Source organism: Xenopus laevis, chromosome 7L, assembly GCF_017654675.1.
Source record: "Xenopus laevis strain J_2021 chromosome 7L, Xenopus_laevis_v10.1, whole genome shotgun sequence".
Lineage (NCBI taxonomy): Eukaryota > Metazoa > Chordata > Amphibia > Anura > Pipidae > Xenopus > Xenopus laevis.
Window position 1 is genome coordinate 126,971,696 of NC_054383.1, and position 27,271 is coordinate 126,998,966.

Here is a 27,271-nt window from a genome sequence, read left to right on the forward strand (position 1 = left end):
ATCCCCATTTTAAAACACCGATTTCTAAACTGAGGGGAGGATTCAGTGAATCTATTGGCTATCGTTGCATTAGGGAACAAAATTAATGACTTCCAGAAGTCACAACCTCTGACAATTCAATGATCCAAATGAAAAAAACCTAGGTGTGATTTATTAGAAGAATATTTTATTGCAGATTAGATGATCTCCGTTGACTTCGAGCTTATCTATAGGAGTTGCTTTACAGCTCCTTTATTTACAACAAAAAAAGGAACTTCATGACTCGCAGGGTGACTAGCCACTTATTTATAATGGAACTTCAGCTTCAATAAAGCAGCTTCAGAGACACCGGACTGATTTCGCTTTCAAGTGCAACCAAAGTTCTTTAGAAAAGACTGTACATAATAAAAATAGTAAATAGTTTATTAATTTTTATATTAACTGTGTAATACTTCCTTACAGTACAATGACCCATTTGTATCGAATATCCACAACCCTCAGTGCAAAGGCGTGATTAATGTTATAAACAAGGGCATCTATAAATCAAGTCAGAGCATATGAATTTGTTAAAGGGTAAATCCACTTTTATAGAAAGCACATTGGGTAGGCGAATCCAGCTTCCTTGCATACTTGACCATTAGTAGATGCTTTAACTCCAATGGACTACCCTACAAATGAAAGCCTATGGCCCATGGAAACATATATGGCATTGGGAAACAAAGCAGCACAAGACCTTGATGCACAGAGTACCTAAGCTCTGCCCATGGATAACTGTGGGGGAGATTGGATTCATATTAATAAGAGAGTCCCAATTGGGCAAAGGCAGTTTATGCAATCTTCCAACATGGATTTACTCTTGAACAGTAGATATGGGGGTGAATAATATAATATGACTGCTCACAATGGTAAGCATACCAAAGTAAACCTCTCCAATTGTATATTAAAACTCATGCATAAATCACAATCCCTAATTGGTCATGTTGTTAGACTGGATTTCAGAGGATAAAAGTAGAAGCAGTAAATCTAGCAGCAGTGTTGCCAACAGGTAGATTATTTGGAATCTCTGGACATTGGCTTCACTTCTTGAGCATTTTGCAATTACGATGGCAAGCTCCTCCTCCTCGTCGTCATCGTTTATAAACTTCTTGCTCTCTTCATTGTGACAAAAGTTTTCACTGGAACAGCCCCAAACTATGGTGGTACCTACAACATACAGAAAGCCAGACTCAAATCCATATTGTATATGCTCTGGGCCAACCCATCAGTGATCTACAGTATAATACTGGTATCCCCAACCTTTTTCATCTATGAGCCACATTCAATTGTAAAGAGAGTTGAGGAGCAACACAGGCATGCAAAAAGTACCTGGGTGTGTATTATGGGTTGTAATTGACTATTGGCAGTGCCTATAAGGACTGACAGTTACAAGAGGCTCTGTTTGGCCGTAAACTTGGTTTTTATGCAACCAAAACTTGCCTCCAAGCCTGGAATTAAAAAATAAGCACCTGCTTGAAGGCCACTGGGAGCAACATCCAAGAGGTTGGTGAGCAACATGTTGCTCACAAGCAATTGGTTCCTTTGGTGAACATCACTCATCTCTGCCCTGTTTTGAGAATATTGTGTATCATGTATAATGGATAAAAAAATAAAAAAAAGAATGACAGAAGGCTGAGGGGGCATAACGAGAGTAAGAAAAAGTAAAAAATACTCGAAAGGCTTTAAATATCTTTTTTTGTGTTGAGCTTTATGTAAAAAGGTCTTTAGACTAGAAGCAATTCCAAAGGACATGTGGTAATGTAAATAATTGTGTGATTGCTACCCATAGTATTTTTGCTCACCTGCCTCGGTCCTCACTTCATACTCAACACAAAAAGTTTCGGATCCAGTGCACATTGTGGTGTTAAATCTTAAACACTCCCTCTCATCCTGTGCAAAACAGGTCTTACAGACGGCACCATTCTTCGTCTCTGATCTGTAGGTCGGCACTGGAATAAGAACACAAACAGGAGAGGGTTCAAAGACTATTCATCATCAAGATTATACTATAGGTGATGTTGGACTGGCTGCATTTGGTTCTTGTGATTTTTCCGTGGTGATGCAGAGAAGGGGGTGTAAATCTATTAATCGGTTTAAATGTAGGGTCACCTTCATATGCACATAAAATGCATGAAGGACATTAGGATGCAGATGCCTGGAAGGCCAATACTTACATGTAGGTGTAGGGGGAGTGCAGGAGTCATTAAAGCAACATGTGCTGTTGGTTAGGGATGTAGCGAACGTCGGAAAAAAAGTTCGCGAACATATTCGCGAACTTGCGCAAAAACGCGAGCGGTTCGCGAACGGTTCGCGAACCCCATAGACTTCAATGGGAAGGCGAACTTTAACATCTAGAAAAGACATTTCTGGCCAGAAAAATTATTTTAAAGTTGTTTAAAGGGTGCAACGACCTGGACAGTGGCATGCCAGAGGGGGATCAAGGGCAAAAATGTATCTGAAAAATCTGCCTGTGTGTGCTTGGAAGAGATAGTGTAGGGGGAGAGCTGTTAGTGATTTCAGGGACAGATGATAGTAAGTTTGCTGGCTAGTAATCTGCTTGATACTGCTCTGTATTGGAGGGACAGAAGTCTGCAGGGATTTGAGGGACATTTTAGCTTAGGTAGCTTTGCTGGCTAGTAATCTACTGTTCTCTTTAAACAACTGCCATACGTTGACCTTGTAGGCATTGTTTGCCCAGTTTTTTTGGACGCAGCCACTGAAGCACAGTTGCCAGAAAAAATATGCCATATAAATGCTGAAAATAGTCATTTTTCGCCATACGTTGACCTTGTAGACATTGTTTGCCCAGTTTTTTTGGACGCAGCCACTGAAGCACAGTTGCCAGAAAAAATATGCCATATAAATGCTGAAAATAGTAATTTTTCGCCATACGTTGACCTTGTAGACATTGTAGAATGTGAACAAGGTCACACAGCTCGATGGCGGGTTGAAGAAAACAGTGTGCAAATAATGCCTACAAGGCCAACGTATACACTACTACAGCGGTGGATACGGATTACGTAAAATATATTATGGCTGCTTGAAAAAAGTGACTCCGGTGTTTTTTCTGGAGACGGTAATATTATGGATATTTAGACAGAATGTGAACAAGGTCACACAGCTCGATGGCGGGTTGAAGAAAACAGTGTGCAAATAATGCCTACAAGGCCAACGTATACACTACTACAGCGGTGGATACGGATTACGTAAAATATATTATGGCTGCTTGAAAAAAGTGACTCCGGTGTTTTTTCTGGAGACGGTAATATTATGGATATTTAGACAGAATGTGAACAAGGTCACACAGCTCGATGGCGGGTTGAAGAAAACAGTGTGCAAATAATGCCTACAGGGCAAATAATGCCTAAAAGGTCAACTTATACACTACTACAGCGGTAGTAAAATAAAAAAAAGTAAAATAAAAAAAAAATGAATATTAAAAAAAAAAATTAAAGTTGGTGCTGCTGAACTACTAGGAGCAGCAGATTAGCACACCAGTCCCACTCCCCAACACTGCTAGACTAATAGCACTGGGCTCTTATAGTAGTAGTAGTAGTAGTAGTAGTAAAACAACAAAAAAATAAATAAAAGCAGTCCTTACAAGGACTACTGTTATTGCAGCAGTCAGCAGATGAGATCAGAAGCAGGACAGCTGCCCACTGCAGCTACATACAGAGCACTGCAGTAGAAGGTAGATTACTAGCCAGCAAAGCTACCTAAGCTAAAATGTCCCTCAAACCCCTGCAGACTTCTGTCCCTCCAATAACAGAGCAGTATCAAAACGATTACTAGCCAGCAAACTTTCAACTGTCCCTGAAATCACTAACAGGCAGCAGCTCTCTCCCTACACTATCTCTTCAGCACACACAGGCAGAGTGAAAAAACGCTGCAGGGCTTCGGTTTTTATAGGGAAGGGGAGTGGTCCAGGGGAGAGCTTCCTGATTGGCTGCCATGTACCTGCTGGTCTGGGGTGAGAGGGCAAAAAAAAGCGCCAACAATGGCGAACCCAAAATGGCGAACGTCGCGCGACGTTCGCGAACTTCCGGCGAGCGCGAACACCCGATGTTCGCGCGAACAAGTTCGCCGGCGAACAGTTCGCGACATCTCTACTGTTGGTTACAGTTGTAATTAAGTAACTGGACAAGCTCCCGGCACTGCAATCTTGAGGTTCTCCACAGTTTCTCTTGAATGTATTTGCCACTTGTTTTGCTAGAACGAAAAACACAGAAAAATTTAAAAAACCGGAATAACTCTGCTTCCTTCTTCCCCAGGTCTGGTTAGTCCCAGCTGCAGAGAGAGAGACAGGGGAACAGTGTTGGACTGATAAAAGTTGCTTTCAACTGCACATTCGTTAAAAGAATCCCTGTTCATTTATACTTACAACTTTGGAGTAATATCACTTTCAGGTTCCTCTTATTTTTTTTTTTTTTTTAATTGCATCACTATAAAGATTATTATACCATTCTGCACCAAATGAAAACACAGAATCAAGTTCTTATACAATGCCAAGACTGGTTATGATGATTATTATTATTATGAAGGATAATAACTTGTATTTTTAGAGTGCCAACATATTGTGCAGTAATGCCATTTTGTTAGCATCATTAAATGCAGCACCCATGGTACTTACTGTAGGTTGTGGTCTGGGCAACTGTTGACATACAGACAGAGAGACCAGTGCAGTTCTTAGGAGTTCCACTGCAGGTAAGGCCATTGTTACTGGTACAGTGTATACAGGACAGGCAGAAACCTGAAAGGTAAGGGAAGCATTAGCAAATGGCATCATTAGTTCAAACCCTGCTGCACTGCACTGCTCAAAAAGTTGCTGCTGGACTACAAGTCCCAGAATAATGTAACTTATAATGAAGCTTGAGGCATGCTGGGAGCTGTAGTCCAGAAACATCAGGTTTGTATTCTTAAAGCAATATTGCACAATTCAACTTTCCCCCAGCACTCCAGCGCCTGCAGCAGCACTAAAATGCTAAATAATCCTCCAATGAGAATTCCATCTGACTCCCTGTTCTTTGTTCCTGTAATTGGAGTTAGAAGTAGTGATGGGCAAATTTATATCGCAAATTTGCGGCGAATTCCCGGGATTCACTACCGGCGAATAAATTCGCGAAACCGCCGGCGTCCGTTTTTTTGGACGCTAGTTTCTGTTTTTTGCCGAAATTGTGCCGGCGTCCAAAAAACGGAATCGAGGGAATTCACCACAAATTCACCCCTGGCGAATAAATTCACCCATCACTACTTCTAACTTCAAAAACAAGAAGCTGTCGCCGTTTCCCCGAACTTTTCGGCAAAATGAAAACCCCAAATTCGCCCATCACTAGCTAGAAGCTTTAAGCCCAGTTTCCCAGCACTGAACGAGTCTGTCCTTTATCCCCATGTCTGAATCCAATATAATATCAACAAGAAAAAAACATGACATCCAGTAAATATATCTATATGTAAGGTAACAACAAGATGTCTGACATGGTGCCGGGAATCTGAATTCTTACTGGTCAATTATTTTGTATTTATAACGAAGTTTGTGATCAGTAGAATTCGCATTGGTAAAATTTCTTGCATTTATAATTATGTTTTTTGCCAACCTCGATAGAAAACTAGTGGGCATTATGGGATGACGTTACAAAACACGTTTGCCACATGGTGGATTTTATTTCTTTTTTTATTCGACTGCATGGAAATGCTGAATAGAGATCAGTCTGCCCTGAGGCTCTGGACCAATCGGAACGAATATAGAAACGAACATTTTGGGGCACATTTACTATGGGTCGAATATCGAGGGTTCGATATTCGACCATCGAAGTAAAATCCTTGGAATTCGAATATTGAAATTGAAGGATTTACCGCATTTCGTTCGATTGAACGATCGAAGGAAAAATCATTCGGTCGATCGAACGATTTTCCTTCAATCAGAAATTACTTAGAAAGCCTATGGGGCTCGGTAGGTTTTAGCTGGCGAAGTAGCTAGTCGAAGTTTTTTTTAAAGAGACAGTACTACGATTTTTAGTTCGAAGTAGCCAATTCGATGGTCGAAGTACCCAAAAAAATACTTCGAAATTCAAACTATTTTTCATTCTAATCCTTCACTCGAGCTAAGTAAATGTGCCCCTAACACTGAACAGAGAAAAGAGAATAAATTGCAATTAGTCTTATCACTTAGTGGTTGGTGCTTGTAACCATTACAATTGTATATACAGTATAATCCATTCAACCTATAATGTCATTGTGTCTTTAAGAACACAATGCAGTTCTCTTCTATTCTTTTTAAGAGGTTTCGAAACTGACCTTGTAGAGAGATAAATTGTTATAGTAATTATCCAGTCGGCACATAGTTAGGGACTCTGTGTAGGAGGGAGACTTACAAGGTTAGTTTACTGTCTGTGAGTTATAGAAAACAGACACATTTTGTTCCCTTTTGAATTACAGGAGACAGGATTCTATGAACCCCCTTTAACTGAGTAACTGTGAAAAGGGTGTAAAACCCCACTCCCTCCAGGGTTAAGGCAGAAGCGTACACTTTACATTTCTCCACGTATCAACTTTTCTCTTAAAGGGACACTAAACCCAACTATAAAACTGTCACACTGCCACCCCTAGTTCTTTGTAGAAGTTGAGAAAAAATAATTACACATGGAAACCAATTCACCAATGAGAATTTAACTGACCTAAAACTTAATTACAGATGCAAGAGAATCGACCAATGAGAATGCTGATTCCCAGCACTATGTCAGCCATCTTGCTCTTATCTTACATACAGATATTATTGTGCCATTTTTGGGGTCATTATATTACACTGGAATTAAACATGGGGATAAAGGACAGACTTGTTCGGTGATGGGAAACTGGGCTTAAAGCTTCCAACTCCAATTACAGGAACAAAGAACAGGGAGTCAGATTTATACAGATCAGCTGGGATTTTCATTGGAGGATTATTTTGCATTATAACGGCTCTTACTGATGAGAGGTTGAAGCTGCGCTCCCCTGCGTTCCGTTTTTCTGCGTTCAGCCGCAGGGGAGCGCAGGAATAGACGCATTCCGTTTTTTCCAATGGGGCTGTACTCACACAGGCGCCTGTGTGAGTACAGCCCCATTGGAAAAAACGGAATGCGTCTATTCCTGTACTCCCCTGCGGCTGAAAGCAGAAAAACGGAACGCAGGGGAGCGCAGCTTCAACCGCTCGTCAGTAAGAGCCCTAATGCTTCTGCTGCCAGTCCTGAAGAAATGCAATATTGCTTTAAGTATACACCCCTAATGTTGCTGGAGTTCAGCTCCCAGAATGCCTTAAAGGAGAACTAAACCCTTAATTAAAAAAACCCTACCCCCTCCCTGCTCCCCCCAGCCTAGGTGTTGCCCCCATTAAATGCCCCTAAATCTTTACCTACCCATCAGTGCATATTCAGCGCATCAGAGTTCACGGTCACCATCTTCTTTTTTCGGTAACCGCACATTCGCTGCTGGGGCAATCTTACGTTTCGCAAAAACAACTGCGCATTTGCCAAAAGTCACAGAAATTGCCAAAGCACCGGAAGAAGACCCAAAGGTTACAGAAGAGAAGAAGATGGCGCCTGTGAACTCTGATGCCTTGAATCTGCAACAAGGGGTAAGTAAAGAGTTAGGGGAATTTACCAGGGGTAACACTTAGGCTGTAGGGGGGAACAGGGAGGGGGTCAATGTAAGGCAGGGTTTTTTGTAAATCACTGTTAAATTCTCCTTTAACCTTGTTAATATATTAAATTATGCTGAGATTTGTAGTCCAGCAACAACTGAGTAAAGTGTGGTTGAGCAGTGCAGTAGGGTTTAATGTCCGTTTAAAGCAACATCAACAACTATGTTTCCAAGGGGTTCCAGTGAAAATTCTACAACACACAGATTGTTTCAGTAGTGGATTATTAGAAATCATTTCCTTAACTAGACTAAAGATTTACCATTTTACCATTGTTTAAGAACAGTTTACCCTCTCTCCAATGACCAAATTGCATTAGACAACGCATGCATCATTAAATATGTTGCTTCCAAATCCAAGTGGACGAAGGGGCCTCAGACTATAGGTCAACTAGGATATGATTTGGGGACTTGGAAAAATAGCACTGCTGTGGACTTGTTTTCATGTACAGGTCTGGGATCCATTATCCAGAAAGCTATGAATTACAGAAATGCCATCTCCCTTGGGCTCTATTTTAATCAAATAATTAACATTTTTAAAAATGATCTCCTCTTTCTCTGTAGTAATAAAACAGTAGCTTGTACTTGATCCCAGCTAAGATATAAATAATCCTTATTGGAAGCAAAACCAGCCTATTGGGTTTATGTAATGTTTAAATGTTTTTTTTCAGTTGAGTGCAGATTCAAATTACAGACCCCTTATCCGGAAATCCCAAGCATTCTGGATAACAGGTTCCATACCTGTAATCTTGTTATAAGCTAAGGGACCCCATTTAAAGTTGGGATGCTACAGGGGAAGGGAACGGAGGCCAAAGAATCTGGTGGCTAGAGGAGCTCCTATGCACCAACGCCTGGCAGATCAATATTTCTAATAACATAATTACAGAGAAACAAGCATCATGATTCAATTCTTCATTAAATAAAAGATCTAATTATCAGCATTAACTAACCTGAACCAGCAAAGCAAGAGAGGACACAGAGGATGAAAACCCAATACATTGCAAGGAGAGACCAAAATCAGCAAAGAATAAGAAACAGCTTCTTTTTCACATGCAACGGCAATTAGACTCCTAATACTTTCCAAGCAGAACATCTGACTTATATGTAGGAGCTCAATGCTACATTTATCTATCACATCTAGACATGCAGCAGGACTTCCCATTTAATATATCAGGGAGTATCCAGAAAAACAAATTCCTTTTCTATTCTTTATGATTTCTCCAAATGGGACAATATTGGTCAATAAGCAAATCTCTTAGTTGCATGCTTCAGACTGCACTGGTTCCCTTGCTGCCATGCACTTTGCATGTTAATGAATTGCTAATAAGTCTGTACAGCACGGGTGTGTCTGATTTTAAAAGTCAGGACCATAAAATTCATGCTAATGATGAAAGATAAGAACCTGTTTCCTTCATCGCTCCCTGTTATATTGTCTTATGGGAATTGTAATGTTCATGCGTGTCTGGAGTATCACATTCCGTGGATTCCTTCAGATTATTACTCCTTCCTCATCCATTTAAAAGCAGGCGCTTTCCATTTCCTCAATAGCTTGCTGATACTTCATTTAGATGCATGAATCATGGCTTTACTGATGGCTCTGTAGTCTGCAGTAGGGATGGGCGAATCTTTTCACCTTGTTTCGCTGCAGAAATGACGCCCATAGACTTCTATGGCAGCATGTGTAAAAAAAATTTTGCCGCGCGATAAAAATATTTTTTATAGACTTTAATGGGTGTCTGCGACATTTCGCCGGCGGCAAATTTTTAACGAAACGGGTCAAATTCGCCCATCCCTAGTCTGCAGCAAGTTTCTTAACGGGGTCTACATTGCTTTCACTATTTATTTTCCTTTGTGATATTTATTTGGTTATTTACTAAAATCCGAAATTATCTCATATTTTAGTAAAAAAAAAAAATAAAAGACCAAACTCCCATGCCCAATTTTAGCTTATTTTTGAATAAGAAAACTCAATTGTATCGGATCATGGAAAAACTCAATCAAATCCAGTGAAACCCCCGAATTGCTGAAATTTTTTGGGCTCTTTCCTGAATTGCTCAAAGTTTTCGGGCTTTTTCCTGAATTACTCGAATTTTTCGTGTTATTTCCTGAATTGCTCAAATTTTTTGGACTTATTCTCAAATTGCTTGAAATTTTCTGGCTTTATTCCAAATCTCTTAATTTTTTCGAGTTTTTGTCCTAAAACCCTAAACAGTCACGGTTTGGTTCAGTTTGTCCTAAAACCCTGTAAAGTCAAAGTTTGGTTGAGTTCAGGACATCAGGGCAGGCCAGTCAATTTCCACATCAGCTGATTCATTCTATACAAACCTTACTTTGTACATGGGAAATTCATTGTGCTTTCAAACGATCTAGGGGACCAACCCAGACCATTATTCCTCCTCCACCAAACTTTATGGTCAACTTTATAAATTCAGGCAGGTAGGGTTCTCCTGGCATCTACCAATCCAGACTTTGTCATCACACTTTCAGATGATGAAATGTCATTTATCATGCCAGTAGAAGTGTCACCACTTTTCCAAAGTCCAACAGATCTCTCCAACACACGGGGGCAGGTTTATTAAGGGTTAAATTGAAAATTTAAATTTTTAGATTTTTTTTATGGTCAAAACTCTCAAATTCAAATTGCAAATTATCCAAACTCAATTTGAATTGTAATTTTAGTTTGGCTGAATTCGATTAAAGTTTTCGAGTCGGTATAATTTGTGTGAGTTTAAGATATTTTTAATTAAATAACCCCCCAATAGAATTTCGAGCATATTCACATTTAATAGAGTTTAAAAACTCACATGAATTTGAAATTCAACCTATAATAAATATGCCTAAATTTTGTAAGTCATTGATTACTTATAATCATAATGACATAATAATAACATTGCTGCTGGAGACACTATGGAACTCAGAGGTAAGTTTTCTAACTGAGGACTTGTCTGGATGTTTTTGGCCAAAAATGTTGGCTATATAATATAATTCCACTTTAGCAGATGAGACCTGTATCAGGCAGCTGCCAACATAATGGGGGCAGATTTATCAAGGGTCGAATTTTGAATGTGAAAAACTTGGAAATCTGAATTCAAAAAGACCAACTGAAATGAAATCAAATATTTTTTGGCAGAATAGGTCCGCTTTTGATCGAATAGGTCAGTTTTCAATCGAATTTGAATCGAAGTAATATCACATTTAAATGTACGATTCAACATTTTCCCCCCCAAAAAACGATTTTTCAAAGTCCACCAATTGACTCCAAGTAGGTTCTAGGAGGTCTCCCATAGGCTAAAACAGCAATTTGCCTGGTTTTAGATGGTGAATGGTCGAGGTCACATTTTTAAAGAGACAGTAAATTTCTAATTTTCAAATTTTTTTCAAATTCGAATCGAATTTGTCCTATTCCCTAGTCGAAGTACACAAAAATTTGCTCGAAATTCAAATTTTTTAAATTCAAATTTTCACTTCAACCTTTGATAAATCTGCCCCATTTATGTGTAACACATTTTTCTATTTTACGTTACAGGAAACAACAAACTAATTTTTTTGGAGAAGTTGCTGAAAAAGCCAAGAGTGTAATTTTAATCTAAGCATTACTAACCCAAATTTATAAATCAGGATATAGCACAACTGCACTGCACCCATCCCGACCTGTAGGTTATTTTATAGACTTGTATCTGTGCTGACGTTGATCCTTTGCAAGTATCAGATCAAATTCTTTTTTAACCATCATTGGTTTTGTGTTTTCTTAGGCAGGTTGCTTAACATTCAGAATCCATGTGCCGGTAATCAAATTTATAGAACTCCTTAAGGGTCAGGCCACACAGGACGTTTTGGGGAGATTTGGACGCCTAGCGACTAATCGGCTCATTTTGCGGCGACTTCCCCCACTCTGCGCCGGCTGAACTGAAAAAACGCTGTGTGATTAGCGCCGGCGTTTTTTTATTTTAAGCCGGTGCAGAGTCAGGGAAGGCGTTTAGGGAGATTGGTTGCCGCAAAAACGAGGCGATTAGTCGCCAGGCTACCAAATCTCCCCAAAACGCCCAGTATGGACTTACCCTTAAGGGCAGCTAGGAAGTAGCAGATTCGTTTTTTAATAGCTCAGAGGTGAGGAACATTTAGCTTAGTTAGTAAAGGATGTACTGTTCCCACATAAATAAAAGTTGTCCCATCTAGCCAGATGCCATTATATATTTCAAGGGTGCCAGGAGTTGTAACACACACCATTTTTTATTTTAACTTTTGTAGAAGGTGGAGACTTGTTGTAATTACACCCTGAAAACGTTGACAGCAAAAATCTCTTCAGCCAACTATTGGCTGGTGAAAAATGCACTTTACACACAACATAGTGTTTTAACCTTTTTGTGTCCATCCTACAAGGGCAGCTTTTGGTACTAGGTGGGTACAAAAATCCAAAAAAGGTTCTCAGGGGCTTTGCTGCCATTAGGTGAGCTCAGATGGCAGTAGTGTGGTGTTTATACAAAGGGTCTGGAGGTGTCACTGTGCACATAGGTGTATACTGTGTACTTTCTAGACTGTTTTAAAGTATTAGAGTTGAAGCGACTACTGAAGTGTAATGGCTGCATGAACCTGCTAATAAAGCACCGTAATACTCTACTCATCCTCGGCTACCCAAAACATACCAGGGGTGGCTAAAAAAAAGCTGCTACTGGTAACTTCAAGATTTTCAATTACATATTTAAGAGAGCTCAACAGCACTAACAATGCGGCATCTGAAAGAGGCGAGGGGCCCAGAAATGCTTCTGAGGGTCCTATATAAGCAACATTTGTAAAAGCCATATAATTGGGCTTCTTTTTATAGAGAATTCCCAAATGTGGGTCCTCAGCACAGTTAAATCACCCTCCTATCAGATTACCATGTCTCTTGGTTCTTCTCAACAACCAGACTCTCTTTAAAAGTGACTGAACGCTACCTCTTTCGCCAGAGTTTCCATCACCACCTTAGACCTTCAACGAAGCTACATCTTCCTAATTCTGATGTCAGTGACAATATGGGGCATATTTATCAAGGGTCGAATTTCAAATTGGAAAAACTTCGAATTTCGAATTCAAAAAGACCAACCGAAATTAATTCAAATTTTTTTTTGCCAAATAGGTCAGTTTTCGATCGAATAGGTCCGTATTCAGCCAAATTTGAATCAAGCGAATCAAAGTAAAAGCGCATTCAATCGAATTCGAATCAAAGTTTTTCCCCCAAAAAAAAAACAATTCAAAGTCCACCAATTGACTCCAAATAGGTTCTAGGAGGTCCCCCATAGGCTAAAACAGCAATTTGGCAGATTTTAGATGGTGAATGGTCGAAGTCGAATTTTTAAAGAAACAGTACAAGATAAATTTCGATATTTTAATTTCCGAATTTTTTTCAAATTCAAATCGAATTTGGACTATTCTCTAGTCGAAGTACACAAAAAATAGCTGGAAATTCTAATTTTCTTTATTCGAAAATTCACCTTTGACCAAACTCCTTATATCTTTATGCCGGAAAGTAATAAAAAGAGTTTAAAAAAAAACACTGGCGACTTTTCTTTTTTTAAAGCAGGATTGCCTTCAAAAGTCTGAACTATTAAAGATTTTTGTGTGAACATTTTTTTTAACACGCTTGAGGGACCTGTCACACATATTTTAGGGTGGGTTCATGTCTAGGGAATTATAGGAGTTTTTTTTTCTTTAATAAGCTCCCTTGGACATTTGTAATAAAAAGTGGGCACTTCAAGCATTTCCACCAACATCTCTAAAAAGGACGTGTATACAACTTTAATGCGCCTCTCCTATTCAAATCGACCTAACTCATAATATCGCTGTATATAATAAAAATGTAGTCTGCTACTCCTTTATATGGCAGAATGGTGAATGTGGAATCTTTTTATGGCTGCACCACGGAGGAGATCTACAAAGTTGGATCATGGATGAAAAAAAAACAATTTTTTGGAAACTGGAAAATGATCCAAATGAATATGACCTGCTGCGGCGCTATGCGTGTCAATTACTCAGCCCACCTCTCTTTCTTTTATAATATGTATAATTTCAGATACTGCCTGTTTTTTATGTAGTTGCAGATTCTATTCAGTTGCTTTGTTATATTGTACTAAAAAGAAAGAGTAGAAGTCATCTTTACAGTAACCTCGTTGCAAGAATTCACACGATGATCAAGATTAAAATTTGCACCTTGTTTTGTTTTATTGTGAAAACAACTATAACCTTCGTGTTCCTTAAAAGGAAAAGGTTTTATGTATCCTTGGAATTATCAAGTCAATTCCTTTCCATCGGGGGAGGTGCAGTCCCTCGTGGGTTTCACAAAGTTATTTGGTTTGTGTTTCCGAAAACTGTTTAAGTGGATTTTTTTTGCCTAATTAAAACAAATAAAAGTAATTCTACTCAAATTTGGTTATACTCATCCACTTGTTTACCTTTAAGTTAAGTCTTTGAGGCAGATTGGGCAGAAAGGGCAAAGTGACTAACGCTGGCAACAATTTGCCAGTGTTACCGTTTTTAGGCACTTCGCCAATTTACTAACGGGTGCAGGCCTAACTTCGCTAGCAAAAGAGACAGACGCTAGCGCTCATTCACACTAGAGGACTTTTTTGCCTTTTCATTAATTTTTGATGAAGGGAAACAGATCAGATTTGTCCATCACTGTTCAGCATTTCTCCAGTTTGCAATTTTAGCAATCTGGTTGCTAGGGTCCAAATTACCCTAGCAACCATGCACTGATTTGAATAAGAGACTGGAATATGAATAGGAGAGGGACTGAATAGACTGAATAGACAGATGACTAATAAAACAATACATCTGTGGCTTTACAGAGTATTAGATGGGGCCAGTGATGGGGTCTGTGAAGAGTCAGAAGAAAAAGTGAAATAATGAAAAAAACTATAACAATAAATAATGAAGACCAACTGGAAAGTTTCTCTCAACTGGCCATTCTAAAACATACTAAAAGTTAAAACCACACTTTTAAATGGAGTACACCCAGAGATTCAAAAAGTGCCTACATAAAAAGGATGGGTATTATTTGTACAGGGATGGGATCCGTTATCCGGAAACCCATTATCCAGAAAGCTCTTTTTTCTCAGTAAAAATAAAACAGTACCTTATACTTGATCCCAACTAAGATATAATTAATCCTTATTGGAAGCAAAACCAGCCTATTGGGTTTATTTCATGTTTATATAATTTTCTAGTACACTTAAGGTATGAAGATCCAAATTATGGAAAGATCCGTTATACGGAAAACCCCAGGTCCAGAGCATTCTGAATAACAGGTCCCGAACCTGTATTGTGATTGTGATTGTTAATTTAAAACATTAAATACATATACATTATAAGCAGCATCTTAATATCCCTTGCTAGTCTCTGCACTTGTTCTTCTATATTTTGTTTAATTATTACAACTCTATAGCAAAACCCACTTACTCCATTTTTATTAGGTACCTTGTATATATATACTTTTTTCCCCCTGGATTTGCAGTGATAAAAAATAACCAGAGCTTATTATTGGCAGTAGTTTTCCTCTAGATGGTGCTGTGTATCACACATTTTGCAGCATCTCCTATAATAACATAATGACAGAGCCAGAGAGGCAGGTCACATGATGCAGGCACTTTTCATCTAAGAGAAGATTTAATTACTGCTATTGACTTACCCCAACCACCAGAGCAAGAGAATACACAAAGCAGAATGACAACCCAGTACTTATATATAGTGCAAGACAGATAAATACAATGTATCTGAACAATAAGAATCCAAAAGTTTAAACCATATAGTGGCTATGGCAGTATAATTTTATATAGGATTACTTGTACAGGTATTGGATCCTTTATCCAGAAACAGTGTTGGACTGGCCCACCGGGATAACAGGGCCCAGGTGTCATTGGGCCTCTTGCTTCGAAACATTTAGCCTATTTCATGGTTGTCCCTTATTTCTTTATGGGAAAAAGGCTTAAAGGGATACTGTCATGGAAAAAATAATTTTTTCAAAATTAATCAGTTAATAGTGCTGCTTCAGCAGAATTCTGCACTGAAATCCATTTCTCAAAACAGATTTTTTTATATTCAATTTTGAAATCTGACATGGGGCTAGACATATTGTCAATTTCCCAGCTGCCCCTAGTCATGTGAGAGTTAGTCAGAGTTGAAATGTGAGCATATTGTGATCAGAGAGGGGAAATGGTGAGTTAGTAAAATTGGTGGTTGAACAGAGTCTGGTAAATATGAGATCCAGAGCATTACCATTGGAGTGAGAGGGGGAGTCTGAGCACAAAGATAAGCCTAGGGAGGAGGTTAGTGAAAGAAGTTTAGAGACAGTAGAGTTGTTAATGTTGTTAATATTAAAGTCAGCTAATATGATGGATGGGATGTTAGATGAAAGAAAGTAAGGAAGCCAGGCAGCAAAGTTGTCCAGAAATTGTGCAGTTGGTCCTGGTGGTCGATATATAACAGCAATGCAGAGTGAAACAGGAGAAAAGAGCCTAATGCAGTGAGCCTCAAATGAGGAGAATGATAAAGAGGGAACAGGTGGAAGAACTTTAAAAGTACAGTGGGGAGAAAGAAGCAAACCTACCCCACCTCCAGGTCTGTTACCAGGTCTGGGAGTATGAGTAAGGTGTAGCCCCCATAGGACAGGGCAGCAGGTGAGGCAGTGTCGGTAAGAGAAAGCCAGGTTTCAGTAAGTGCGAGTAGGTTAAAGGAATTTGCAATGAAATGGTTGTGTATAGCGGTGAGTTTGTTGCAGACAGATCTGGCATTCCAGAGCGCGCAGGAAAGATTAACTGGGTTTTTGGGTGTAGGAGTAAAAGTTCTGTACTGTTGGAATTTGCACCAGAGAGAAGGAGCTCGTGGTCGTGACATAACTGGGATGGGGTAAGGGCCAGGGTTTGGGGAAATGTCCCCAGCTGCCAGTAATAGGAAGGAAAGAAAGACTAAGTGAGAGCGGGATTTGTAAGTTCTTAGTTTGTATGAAAAAGAGGAGTTTTGTGGAATAGCTGAACAGAGTACTTTATAAACTTCATGTTTGGAGAGGGAAGGAGAGGAGAGTAGAGAGGCTGAGATTTGTATAGAACTGGGATTTGATGGAGGAGGTAGTGAAAAATGTTTTATGAAACATGAGAGTGAAAGGAGGAGAAATGCAGGATAAAACATGTTTGGAGTAAGAAGTAACAGACTAGCAGGTACAAACAAATCTGTTTTCTTCTTATCCCAGTTAGTTCACTGTTGATTGCAGGGGAATCTGGTTCCTTTTGCCTTGTCAATGCCTTGTCCAACTGCCTTGTTTAACTGTCATTTCTAAGCACTTGTGAAATATTAGCACTTAGGAAATGTTAGCACTCGTGCCATGCCCCAGACACGAGTGCCATCCCCAATACTGGGTCTGAATTTATATGTAGCTGATTGGGAAAATTTTTTTGCTGAGCAGGGGCACGCTGAGGATGATGGGAGTTGTTTTCAGCCCTCTAGTATGCAGAGCTTTGCCTCTAGAGCTTGCAATCTATTTAAAGGTCTTTGCTCTGTAGAGATTAAAATGTAAGCACTGAGGTCCATGCCCAGTAGAGGTTGTAATCTAAGTACTGAGTTTCTTAGTAACCAACTCTCCTATCCCTTACCTAAACCTCTGAACTACCCAGCGGTGACTGTTATCAATGTCATTGCCACCACCACTGAGCCTCATGGGGGCAGCCTTGGGTGCAGTTGTATCAAGTGAATTAGCCCTTAGGGTCCCAAGACAGTGCATTTGGCTAATTACCACTTATACAAATCATCTTATTTAATTTACGGCTGTAATTTTCAATCTAACCCCCAAGGGGCTCTTCTCATAATGCAGTTATTCCAGTAGCTGAGAAACACATTGGGCAGGTGTGTGTTCATCTAATTCCTATTATTTCTACTGATCAGTTGGAGAAGAGGAAGACCCTGGCAATGCTGGAAGGATCCAAGTCCTTGGTGGGGTGAAAGGTGGAGAATAACATAAATCAGGGATCCCTAATCTACATGTGCCAGTGAGATGCCTTACCCTAAAATCAGCTCTGCTATTGAATTAGCTCTACTGCCTGAACACTCAGCTTTTTGCTGAGCAGGGGCACGCTGAGGATGATGGGAAATGTTTTCACCCCTCTAGTATTTCAGCAGCAGAAATAAACGACACAAACTACAGATAAAACAGATTTCTTCTCTGCGCCTTCCCTTATTTATACCGTTACTATATCTTTTCATTACAATTCTCTAGATGAAAACACAGATCTCCCCTGGGTACCCGCCATCTTTTCAAACCTAAATGTGCAGACACCTGGCTCCCGGCTTACAGACATTGTATTTACTAAAGAGCTGATGCTCAGAAAACCTCACCATGAAGGGGTTCCTTATTGGAGGCTGCATTATATCTGCTGTTATTGCAACAGGTTAGTCACAATGGTATAATAGTTATTAAAGTTTTTTTGGGGGGTCAGGAATCTATAGGAGGGACAGAAGGACTATGAAGGTGGAGCAATTTGTCTTCATGTAAAATCAGAATTGAAGCCATGCATTAAAGAACATATCACAGAGATCACTGGGACAGTGGGGAGTCATTATAGTTATAGGTTCAGCTGGAATGTTATCATTATAATAGCCTCTACAAGCATGGGATCCATTATATGGAAACCTGTTACCCAAAAAGCTCTGAGTTGTGAAAAGGCCATCTCCCCTAGACTCCATTTTAATCAAATAATTAAAATTTTGAAATTGATCTCTGTAATTATAAAACAATAATTTGTAGTTGATCCCAATTAAGATATAATGAATCTTTATTAGAGACAAAACAATCCAATTGGGTGCAATATTTAAATAATTTTTAATAGACTTAGGGTATGGAGATCTAAATATATATTTATATATAGACACACACAAACACACGACACGGAGCAAACATTGGACTTAAAGGGGTTGTTCATCTTCCAACACTTTTTCAATTCAGTTGGTTTCAGATTGTTCCCCAGAAATAAAGACTTTTTCCAATTACTTTCTATTTTCTATGTGTGACTGTTTTTTCTAATATGGAAGTGTAAAGTGTCATTTTTCAATTTCTAAAGCAGCTCGGGGGGTCGCCGACCCTGTAACTGTTCTAAATTGAAACATTTAGATTATAGATTTCTTATCTTTGTCCCTGCTGAGCAGAGTCCCTGAGTTTCATAAAAGGGGAACTCTACAACTCCACATAACTTAAGCTTTTTGAAAAGTTACCATACTTTCAAGCAACTTTGCAATATACCCCAATTAAAAAATATGCAGACTTTTAATGGTTTCTGATAGTTCCCTAACTTAGCCCCCTGCTCTCCTGCTGATCTGTCTGACTACTTTGATGATCTGTCTGACTACTTTGCTGAGCTGTCTGACTACTGTTACTTTGTATCAACAGCCACCTGTCCTCAGCCTGCATCCTCCAAACCCCACAATTCCCTGCACATGTGATTTCAATAAGGTGCAATGCATTGTGGGTTATGTAGTTCCTGCATGCTGTCTGTAAGCTGTGGAGAAGTTGTTACAATTTGTAACATCAGTGTTTAGTCTCTCCTTCCCTGCCAGGATTTCAAATGATACAGAAAGGGAAGAACTGTTACACAGCTGGATTTCAGCATAGAAAATGGCATTTATTCATACTTTTTGAAGAAACAGGTAATTTTGAATGGATATATTAGGGGTTTCTGTGTTATGTGGCCTCTTTATCAAATTTCGGTTTGGAAGCCGGAGTTCCCCTTTAAAGGCAGCTGTTAGAATTGATACAATAGTTGCTGATACTCCAGAGATGCTGCTGAGAAATTTATCAACTAATGGAGCAAAATTGTAACAGTTCAGAATCTGCACCCGAATTACTGAGCTGCCAGACGGAAACACCAAGGACATTAAACTTTAAACTTAGATTTTGAAAAGAAAACAAAAATAAATAAATAATGGAAAGTAATTGAAAAAAGTATTTATTTCTGGTGAACAATCTGAAATCAATGGAACTGAAAAAAAGTGTTTGGAAGGTGAACAACCCCTTTAATATATGTGATATATATATAGGTATAGGATCCATTTCTGGAAACCTGTTATCCACAAAGCTCCGAATTACAGGATAGACTCCATTATAATCAAATAATTCGAATTTTTAAAAAGTATTACATTTTTCCCTGTAATAATAAAACAGGACATTGTAATTGATCCAGGGAAAGATATAATTAATCCTTATTGAAGGTAGAACCATTGCATTGGGTTTATTTCATTTTTAAATGATTCTTAAGAAGATTTGAAGTATAGAGATCCAAATTACTAAAATACCCCTTATCCAGAATACCCCCAGAAGGGAGTCAGAGATGCCCATTTGAAAGCTGCAAAGGGTCAGAAGAAAAAGACAAATGGATTCTGGGGCTTGAAGTCCTTTGAATTACCATAGCAGGGTTCAGATCAAACACTGGACTGGATATTACATGATCTTTACTATTTCCTACTAAAGCCGGCAGTTGCTTTTAGTGCTGATACTGATTAGTTTCCTTAATGTGCATTTTAGGGGCACATTTACCTAGGGTCGAATACGAAGGGTTAATTAACCCTCGATATTCGACCGTCGAAGTAAAATCCTTCGACTTCGAATATCGAAGTCGAAGGATTTACTGCTATTCCTACGATCGAACGATCGAAGGAATAATCGATCGATTCGAAGGATTTTAATCCATCGATCGAACGAAATTCCTTTGATCAAAAAAACCTTGGAAAGCCTATGGGGACCTTCCCCATAGGCTAACATTGGCCTCGGTAAGTTTTAGGTGGCGAACTAGGGGGTCGAAGTATTTTTTAAAGAGACAGTACTTCGACTATCGAATAGTCGAACGATTTTTAGTTTGAATCGTTCGATCCGAAGTCGAAGGTCGTAGTCGAAGTAGCCCATTCGATGGTCGAAGTAGCCAAAAAAAACATTTGAACTATTTTTCCTCTATTCCTTCACTCGAGCTAAGTAAATGGGCCCCTTAGTATTTCTCCCTTCTGCTCTCTTTCCTCCAACCACCTTGTTATAAAAAGCCTTGCAGTGCAATTTATTCCCCAAATACAGACAGGGGCTGGATAAAGTGGTTGTTCACATTTTAGTTAACTTTGACTCTGTTATAGAATGGCTAATTCCAAGCACCTTTTCAATTGGCCTTCATTATGTCTTTTTTTTTATAGTTTTTAAATTATTTGCCCTGACCCTACCTTACAAAAATGCTCTGTAAGGCTACACATTTATTGTTATTGCTGATTTTTATTATCAATCTTTCTATTCAGTCCCTCTGCTGTTCATATTTGTGTCTCTTATTCAAACCAATGCAGGGTTGCTAGTGTAATTAGAACCCTAGCAACAAGCCTGCTGAAACTGTGTTGTGAGTGTTGTAAGCTAAATGACTCAAACATCACAAATAATAAAAAATGAAAACCAATTGCAAATTGTCTCAGAATAATGATATCTACATCATACTAAAAGTTAATATAAGGGTGACCAACCCCTTTAACTGCATTTCTATAGAAGAATATAACTGATGCAAGCACAAGCTCCATTTCTATTGTGGTCACTTTACTGCACTGTTGTTGTATCTGGATTTATTTTGGGGTGCGGCATCCCTTAGAGGTTTCTGTAGGCACACACACTATTCACAGCTTGCTGTACAGTATAAATATCTTGCATCAGTGAAATGAAACTGATGCAATGGAGTGACAGCAGTTTATATCTGTGCAGGTGAATGTTATTTTGTTTAAGAGCCATTTGCAAAGGTGGATATACAGGTTGTGAGATGGTGAAGGCAAACAGGGGATCTATGATGCATAAGAGCCCTTAGCAGTGTATAAACATCATAATATTTTACAACTAATTTGTCATTTTGACTTTACATCAGTTCATGGTGGTTTGGCCCCTTAAAAATGATTATGGCTAAAAAGTTTCAGCTTGTCAATAGCAGCAATGATCCAGGACTTCACACTTGTCACAGGGGGTCACCATCTTGGAAAGTGTCTGTGACACTCACATGCTCAGTGGGCTCTGATTGGCTGTTGTGAAGCTAAGCTTAGGGCTCGTCACTAATTATCCAGCAGAAAATGAGCTTCCCCTGTAATATAAGATGATGCTACAGGTTTGCTAATTATTAAATTCTGATGCTAATTGCACTGGTTTCTGTGCAGCCATGTAGGAATTATCAGTATTAATTACTAATCAGCCTTATATTGTGACATTTCTATTCTATGTGTACTGTATATTGTGAGTGGGTCCCTAAGCTCAGTAAGTGACAACAGCACAGAGCATGTGCAGAATCAGCAGAAAAGAACATGGGGAGCTACTGGGGCATCTTTGGAGATACAGATCTTTACTGCTAAAGGGCTGTGATTGCCTTGGGCTGGAACAGAAGAACAAAACATAATGTACATTTCTACCTACTTCTATAGTTAGGCTTTAGTTTATAGTTTTACTTTAAAGTTATGTGACCAAGTAAATGCCCCACTCTGCAAGGTAATTTAAATTAAAAGTAAATTATATTTAAAATAAACCTCTGTAAACTATAAGCATATATAAGCATCACAGGGAAATTCAGAGACTGCAGGCTAAATTATACTGAGTGTAACTCGGAATATTACTCATCTGTTATAAAGGATAATGTACCCCCTACTGTAAACAATAAGGATATTAAGGGGCCAATTCACTAAGGGTCGAATATCGAGGGTTAATTAACCCTCGATATTCGACTAGGAATTGAAATCCTTCGACTTCGAATATCGAAGTCGAAGGATTTAGCGCAGATAGTTCGATTGAACGATCGAAGGAATATTCCTTCGATCGAACGATTAAATCCTTCGAATCGAACAATTCGAAGGATTTAAATCCAACGATCAAAGGAATATCCTTCGATCAAAAAAAGTTAGCCAAGCCTATGGGGACCTTCCCATAGGCTAACATTGACTTCGGTAGCTTTTAGATGGGGAACTAGGGGGTCGAAGTATTTTTTAAAGAGACAGAATGGTCGAATAGTTGAACGATTTTTACTTCGAATCCTTCGATTCGAAGTCATAGTCGTAGGTCGAAGTAGCCCATTCGATGGTCGAAGTAGCCCAAAAAAAACTTCGAAATTCGAAGTTTTTTAACTTTGAATCCTTCACTCGAAGTTAGTGAATCGGCCCCTAGAAGTCACTTAGGGGTTCTCTGACCGTATAAAGGTACAAGGCTGCAGGCTGAGTTATACAGGGAACTCTGAGTATCACTCAAATATTATAAGGGGTAATGTACCCCAACTGTAAATGATAAGGATATTAGAAGTCACTGAGGGGTTCTGTGACCATATAAAGGCACAAGGTTGCAGGCTGAGTCTTAGAGTTCAAGTCCACTGCTTTGTTCTGTCCACTTAGCTCCTCTACATTTAGGGTTGGCACCTGTCTAGTTTTCACTAGTTTTTACTTGTGTGGCTATCTGCTGTAAGTAGCTTCCATGTCCTTCTTACCAGGGGTGTAACTGTAGAGGGAGCAGACCCTGCGGCTGCAGGGGGGGCAGAAGGTATAGGGGCCCCATGAGGCCATAATTAATATACAATTTCAATAAATATTGGTAAAACCTGTCAACCTTTACACATTTTGGGGCCTGAAAAATAATTTTCTGTGGGACCAAGTTTTTCACCCAGTAAAAGGATGGCATGGCTGGGCGGCTGAGCCGTTAATGCCCAGTCCGAGCAACTGAGTTCTGCAGCAGAGGAAATGTGCTCAAATTGCTCATCCATTCCTAAATAGAAAATTATTTTAAGCTCTTTTGTGAGCACTTTTGCTTTTTGATATTTTGAGTGGTCTCCATGCAGAGTTGGACTGGCCTGCCGGGGTATCGGGAGAAAATCCTGGTGGGCCCCAGAATTGGCAGAAATAGTAGTAACTTTAAGTACCAGAGCCAGCCGGTCTTGTATGTGTGCCGCATAATTCCATTGAGACTTCATCCAGTAGCAGCCAGACTGCACTGATTTTTAAAATGTTTTCTTTCATTCCCTCAGAGCTTTCTTTTTACACGTCCCCTGGTGCTCGCTCGTCCCTTGTCACATTTCCCTGCAGCCCGATCAAATGACTTTGGCTGCGACAAGGAGAGAGCAATGGCAGCAGCTGTGGAGCATCAGATTGGCCAGCAATGAATCTACCTGCCTCCTTCAGTTCTCTGATTTCAGTGCGGGAGAAAGGGAAGCAAGGTAGGGGCTGCTTATCACACTAAAGTACTGCAGTCTGCAGCCTGCTAAACACGGGCCCACCCACACGGTCAGTGGCTCAGCTTTTGTATCATTCAAAGTTGTCCCTGGATAATTGTGCCGGCTACTGGTCCACTTTCCAGTCAAAGCCAGAGAGCAGTGCAGGCAGTAAAGCATATAAATGTGCCATTCTGCTATGAGTTCTGGGGGTATTTGTACATGGAATTGCCACTTATTGCCACTGTGAGCTCTGGGGGCATTTATTCATGAACTTGCCACTGTTCCAACTTTTTGTAAGTTTTGGGGGTATTTATACATGAACTTGCCGATGTGCCATCTTTTTGTCCATTTTGGAGGTATTTATACGTGAACTTGCCACCGTGCCATCTTTTTGTGAGTTTTTGGGGTATTTATATGTGAACTTGTCACAGTGCCATCTTTTTGTGAGTTTTTGGGGTATTTATACATGAACTTGACACTGTGCCATCTTTTTGTGAGTTTTTGGGGTATTTATATGTGAACTTGTCACTGTGCCATCTTTTTGTGAGTTTTTGGGGTATTTATACATGAACTTGCCACTGTGCCATCTTTTTTGTGAGTTTTTGGGGTATTTATACATGAACTTGACACTGTGCCATCTTTTTGTGAGTTTTTGGGGTATTTATACACGAACTTGACACTGTGCCATCTTTTTTCGAGTTTTTGGGGTATTTATATGTGAACTTGTCACTGTGCCATCTTTTTGTGAGTTTTTGGGGTATTTATATGTGAACTTGCCACTGTGCCATCTTTTTGTGAGCTTTGGGGGTATTTATACATGAAATTGTTCCATCCTTTTTTATTTAATAAAAATAAAAAATTTTACTTAAAAAATCAGTTTCAATGCCCAATCTGTTACTGGGGTGGGGATAAGCAGACAAAAATATTGTTTTTTTTACTTCCTAAAACCAAGTTTCATTGTACTGATGAGTTAATCTGATCCGTTTAATTTCACCAAAAAATGTTGGTACCATGGGGATGAGGTTTCCTGATGGGCCCCAGGCACCCCAGTCCGACAATGTCTCCATGATATTAGGCCAATCTGCTTCCATCCACCCAGTCTTGTGTGGGCGCTGGTACGGCATTGGTGCATCAGGTTTGATACCCTGATTTTGTTCCTGAGCACATGATAATTCTAGGGTAGCTGACTCTATGGAATTAGCGAGTGATTCTGTTTGTGCAAGTCTGTTGTGGATATTGACTCCATCTGCTGTGTGAACCCTAGAATTACTACCAAGTCCATATTACCCCGGCGTCAAAAGGAGCCCTTGTGTAGGATTTATCAGAGCAGATTGGGAGGTTCATTAGCACTTTTAAATACTTTTAATAAATGGCAATAAATATATATACAGGAGTGATCCCTCCTTCTCTGTGGTTTTGGAAAGTTTTTACCCTTACCCTGCTGATCTGTCGCCAGAGTGATGGCACTTCAGGTCCATGATGATGTCAAGTCAAGAAACGGTTCTCCGCAGTGATATTTTGGATTTATGATGTCAGGTTCCGTTCTGCAGGTCCCTGGTCGGGTAAGTTAACTATTTGGACATACTTCCCAACTGTCCCATTTTCAGTGGGACAGTCCCGATTTTGACAGCTCAACCCGCAGTCTGAACTGAAATGTCCCAACTTTCTATTTGATCTCCTGCACCAACTCAAGAAAAAGATACAACGTTTCTGAAACTCAATTAAAATAAGAGGCTTTTTGGCAGAGAGCCCAGAACAGTCAGCAGCTGCACTTAAGATACTTTTGTAACAATGTAAAATGAGCAATGTTACAATTGTAACAAATTTAAGATAAGCAGGTCTCTTGAGAGATACTGAGACTAGCAGCTTAAAGGGGTGGTTCACCTTCAAGTAATTTTTTAGTATGTTATAAAATGGCCTATTCTAAGCAACTTTATAATTGGACTTCATTTTTAATTTTTTATAGTTTGTTAATTATTTGCCTATTTTGCAGCTTTCAAGCGGGGAGGGCACTGACCCCAACTACAAACAAATGCTCTAAAAAGGCTACAAATGTATTGTTATTGCTACTTTTTATTACTCGTCTTTCTAGTCAGGCCTTTCCTATTCATATTCCAGATTTCCAGTCTCTTATTTAAATCAATGCATCGTTGCTAGGGTAATTTGGACCCTAGCAACCAGAGTGCTGAGACTGCAAACTGGAGAGCTAAATAACTGAAAAACCATAAAAAATTTAAAATTAAAACCATTGAAAATTGTCTCAGAGTATCATTCTGTACATCTAAAAAGTGAACTCAACCCTTTTAAAGGACAATTCCACTTTCATTAGCAAAACTGTTATAACACAAAAAACATTGAACTAAAACTCCCAGAAATGTGTTCAAACTCTCATAACCTGCCAAATTTATATGGTAAGTAGGGGGTGTGGCCAGAAATGGGCGTGGCTAAAAGTTTTTGTCCCTCTTTGCATTTTTCAAAGATTGGGAGGTATGTATTTGAGTTCTAGGTTGGGTAGTGGTTCTGGGTTGGAGGATAAATTGGGTGGTGGGTGCAGGGCAGGTTATCGGTCAGCAGGTCTGGGTTACGCATAGTTCTGCCCGACCCGATCTGCACAAAACTCTAGAACACATTTTGTGCATTGGACACAACTAGATGCAACTACTCCCTCTTGACAATGCCTGGACATTCCTCCCAACATTTTGGAAATAAAAAAAAAAACATTTGCCGCAAGGACTTTTTTGACCACATCCCCTAATTACCATGTTCATTGTACAAAATTTTGCATATTTCTGTGGTTTTTCTTTTACAGTTTTGCTAATGAAGGTGAATTGCCCTTTAAGCTGTGAGTCTAACTTTTCCCAAGGGACCTCCTTATCTAAATTGTTACAATTACTTATGTACTATTAGATACTGTTACAAAGTATCTGAGTTGCACCTGGTGGCTGTTCTGGGCTCTCTGCCAATAGCCAAGTAAATTAGAAACGTTGTGAAAAGCAGGAAAATGGGACAGTTGGGAGGTATGCTTAGATTATGGGGTAAAAAACATGGAAAATTGCCCTTTGAACCCTGCTCTCGTGTTAATAAATGACTCCTACTTATTCTGTGATAGGAAGGAATGTGGAGAAAACATACATTCTATAAAAGAAACCCTTGAATTCACATTTCTAAGGTGCAACAAGATTTTTGCTCTGTTACTGTACAGACACAGCTAATCTGATAATTAATCACAAAACTGATTTCTAAAATGAACTTTTGTTTTTTCTTTTTTTTACCATTTTGCACTTTCTCTTGCAGTGTATTCTCTGTACTGCATTGAATGTTATGTACTAAATGATCCATGCGTCAGCGTTGCAATGTGTAAGGAAGACGAGGTGTGCCTG

The 27,271-nt window shown here is 39.3% G+C and overlaps 1 protein-coding gene across 1 annotated transcript; it reads right to left on the reverse strand.

Annotated features, from left to right (window-relative positions):
- Positions 1–399: 399 nt before the first annotated feature.
- LOC108696809 (phospholipase A2 inhibitor and Ly6/PLAUR domain-containing protein) lies at positions 400–9,012 on the reverse strand. The gene is made up of 6 exons (XM_018226465.2): positions 8,637–9,012; positions 4,646–4,765; positions 4,135–4,224; positions 2,190–2,243; positions 1,818–1,964; positions 400–1,182 (listed from the first exon to the last, which is right to left on the reverse strand). The coding sequence occupies exons 1-6, from the start codon at positions 8,683–8,685 to the stop codon at positions 947–949; spliced, it is 696 nt and encodes a 231-aa protein (XP_018081954.1). The 5' UTR covers positions 8,686–9,012; the 3' UTR covers positions 400–946.
- Between the last annotated feature and the right edge of the window lie 18,259 nt (positions 9,013–27,271).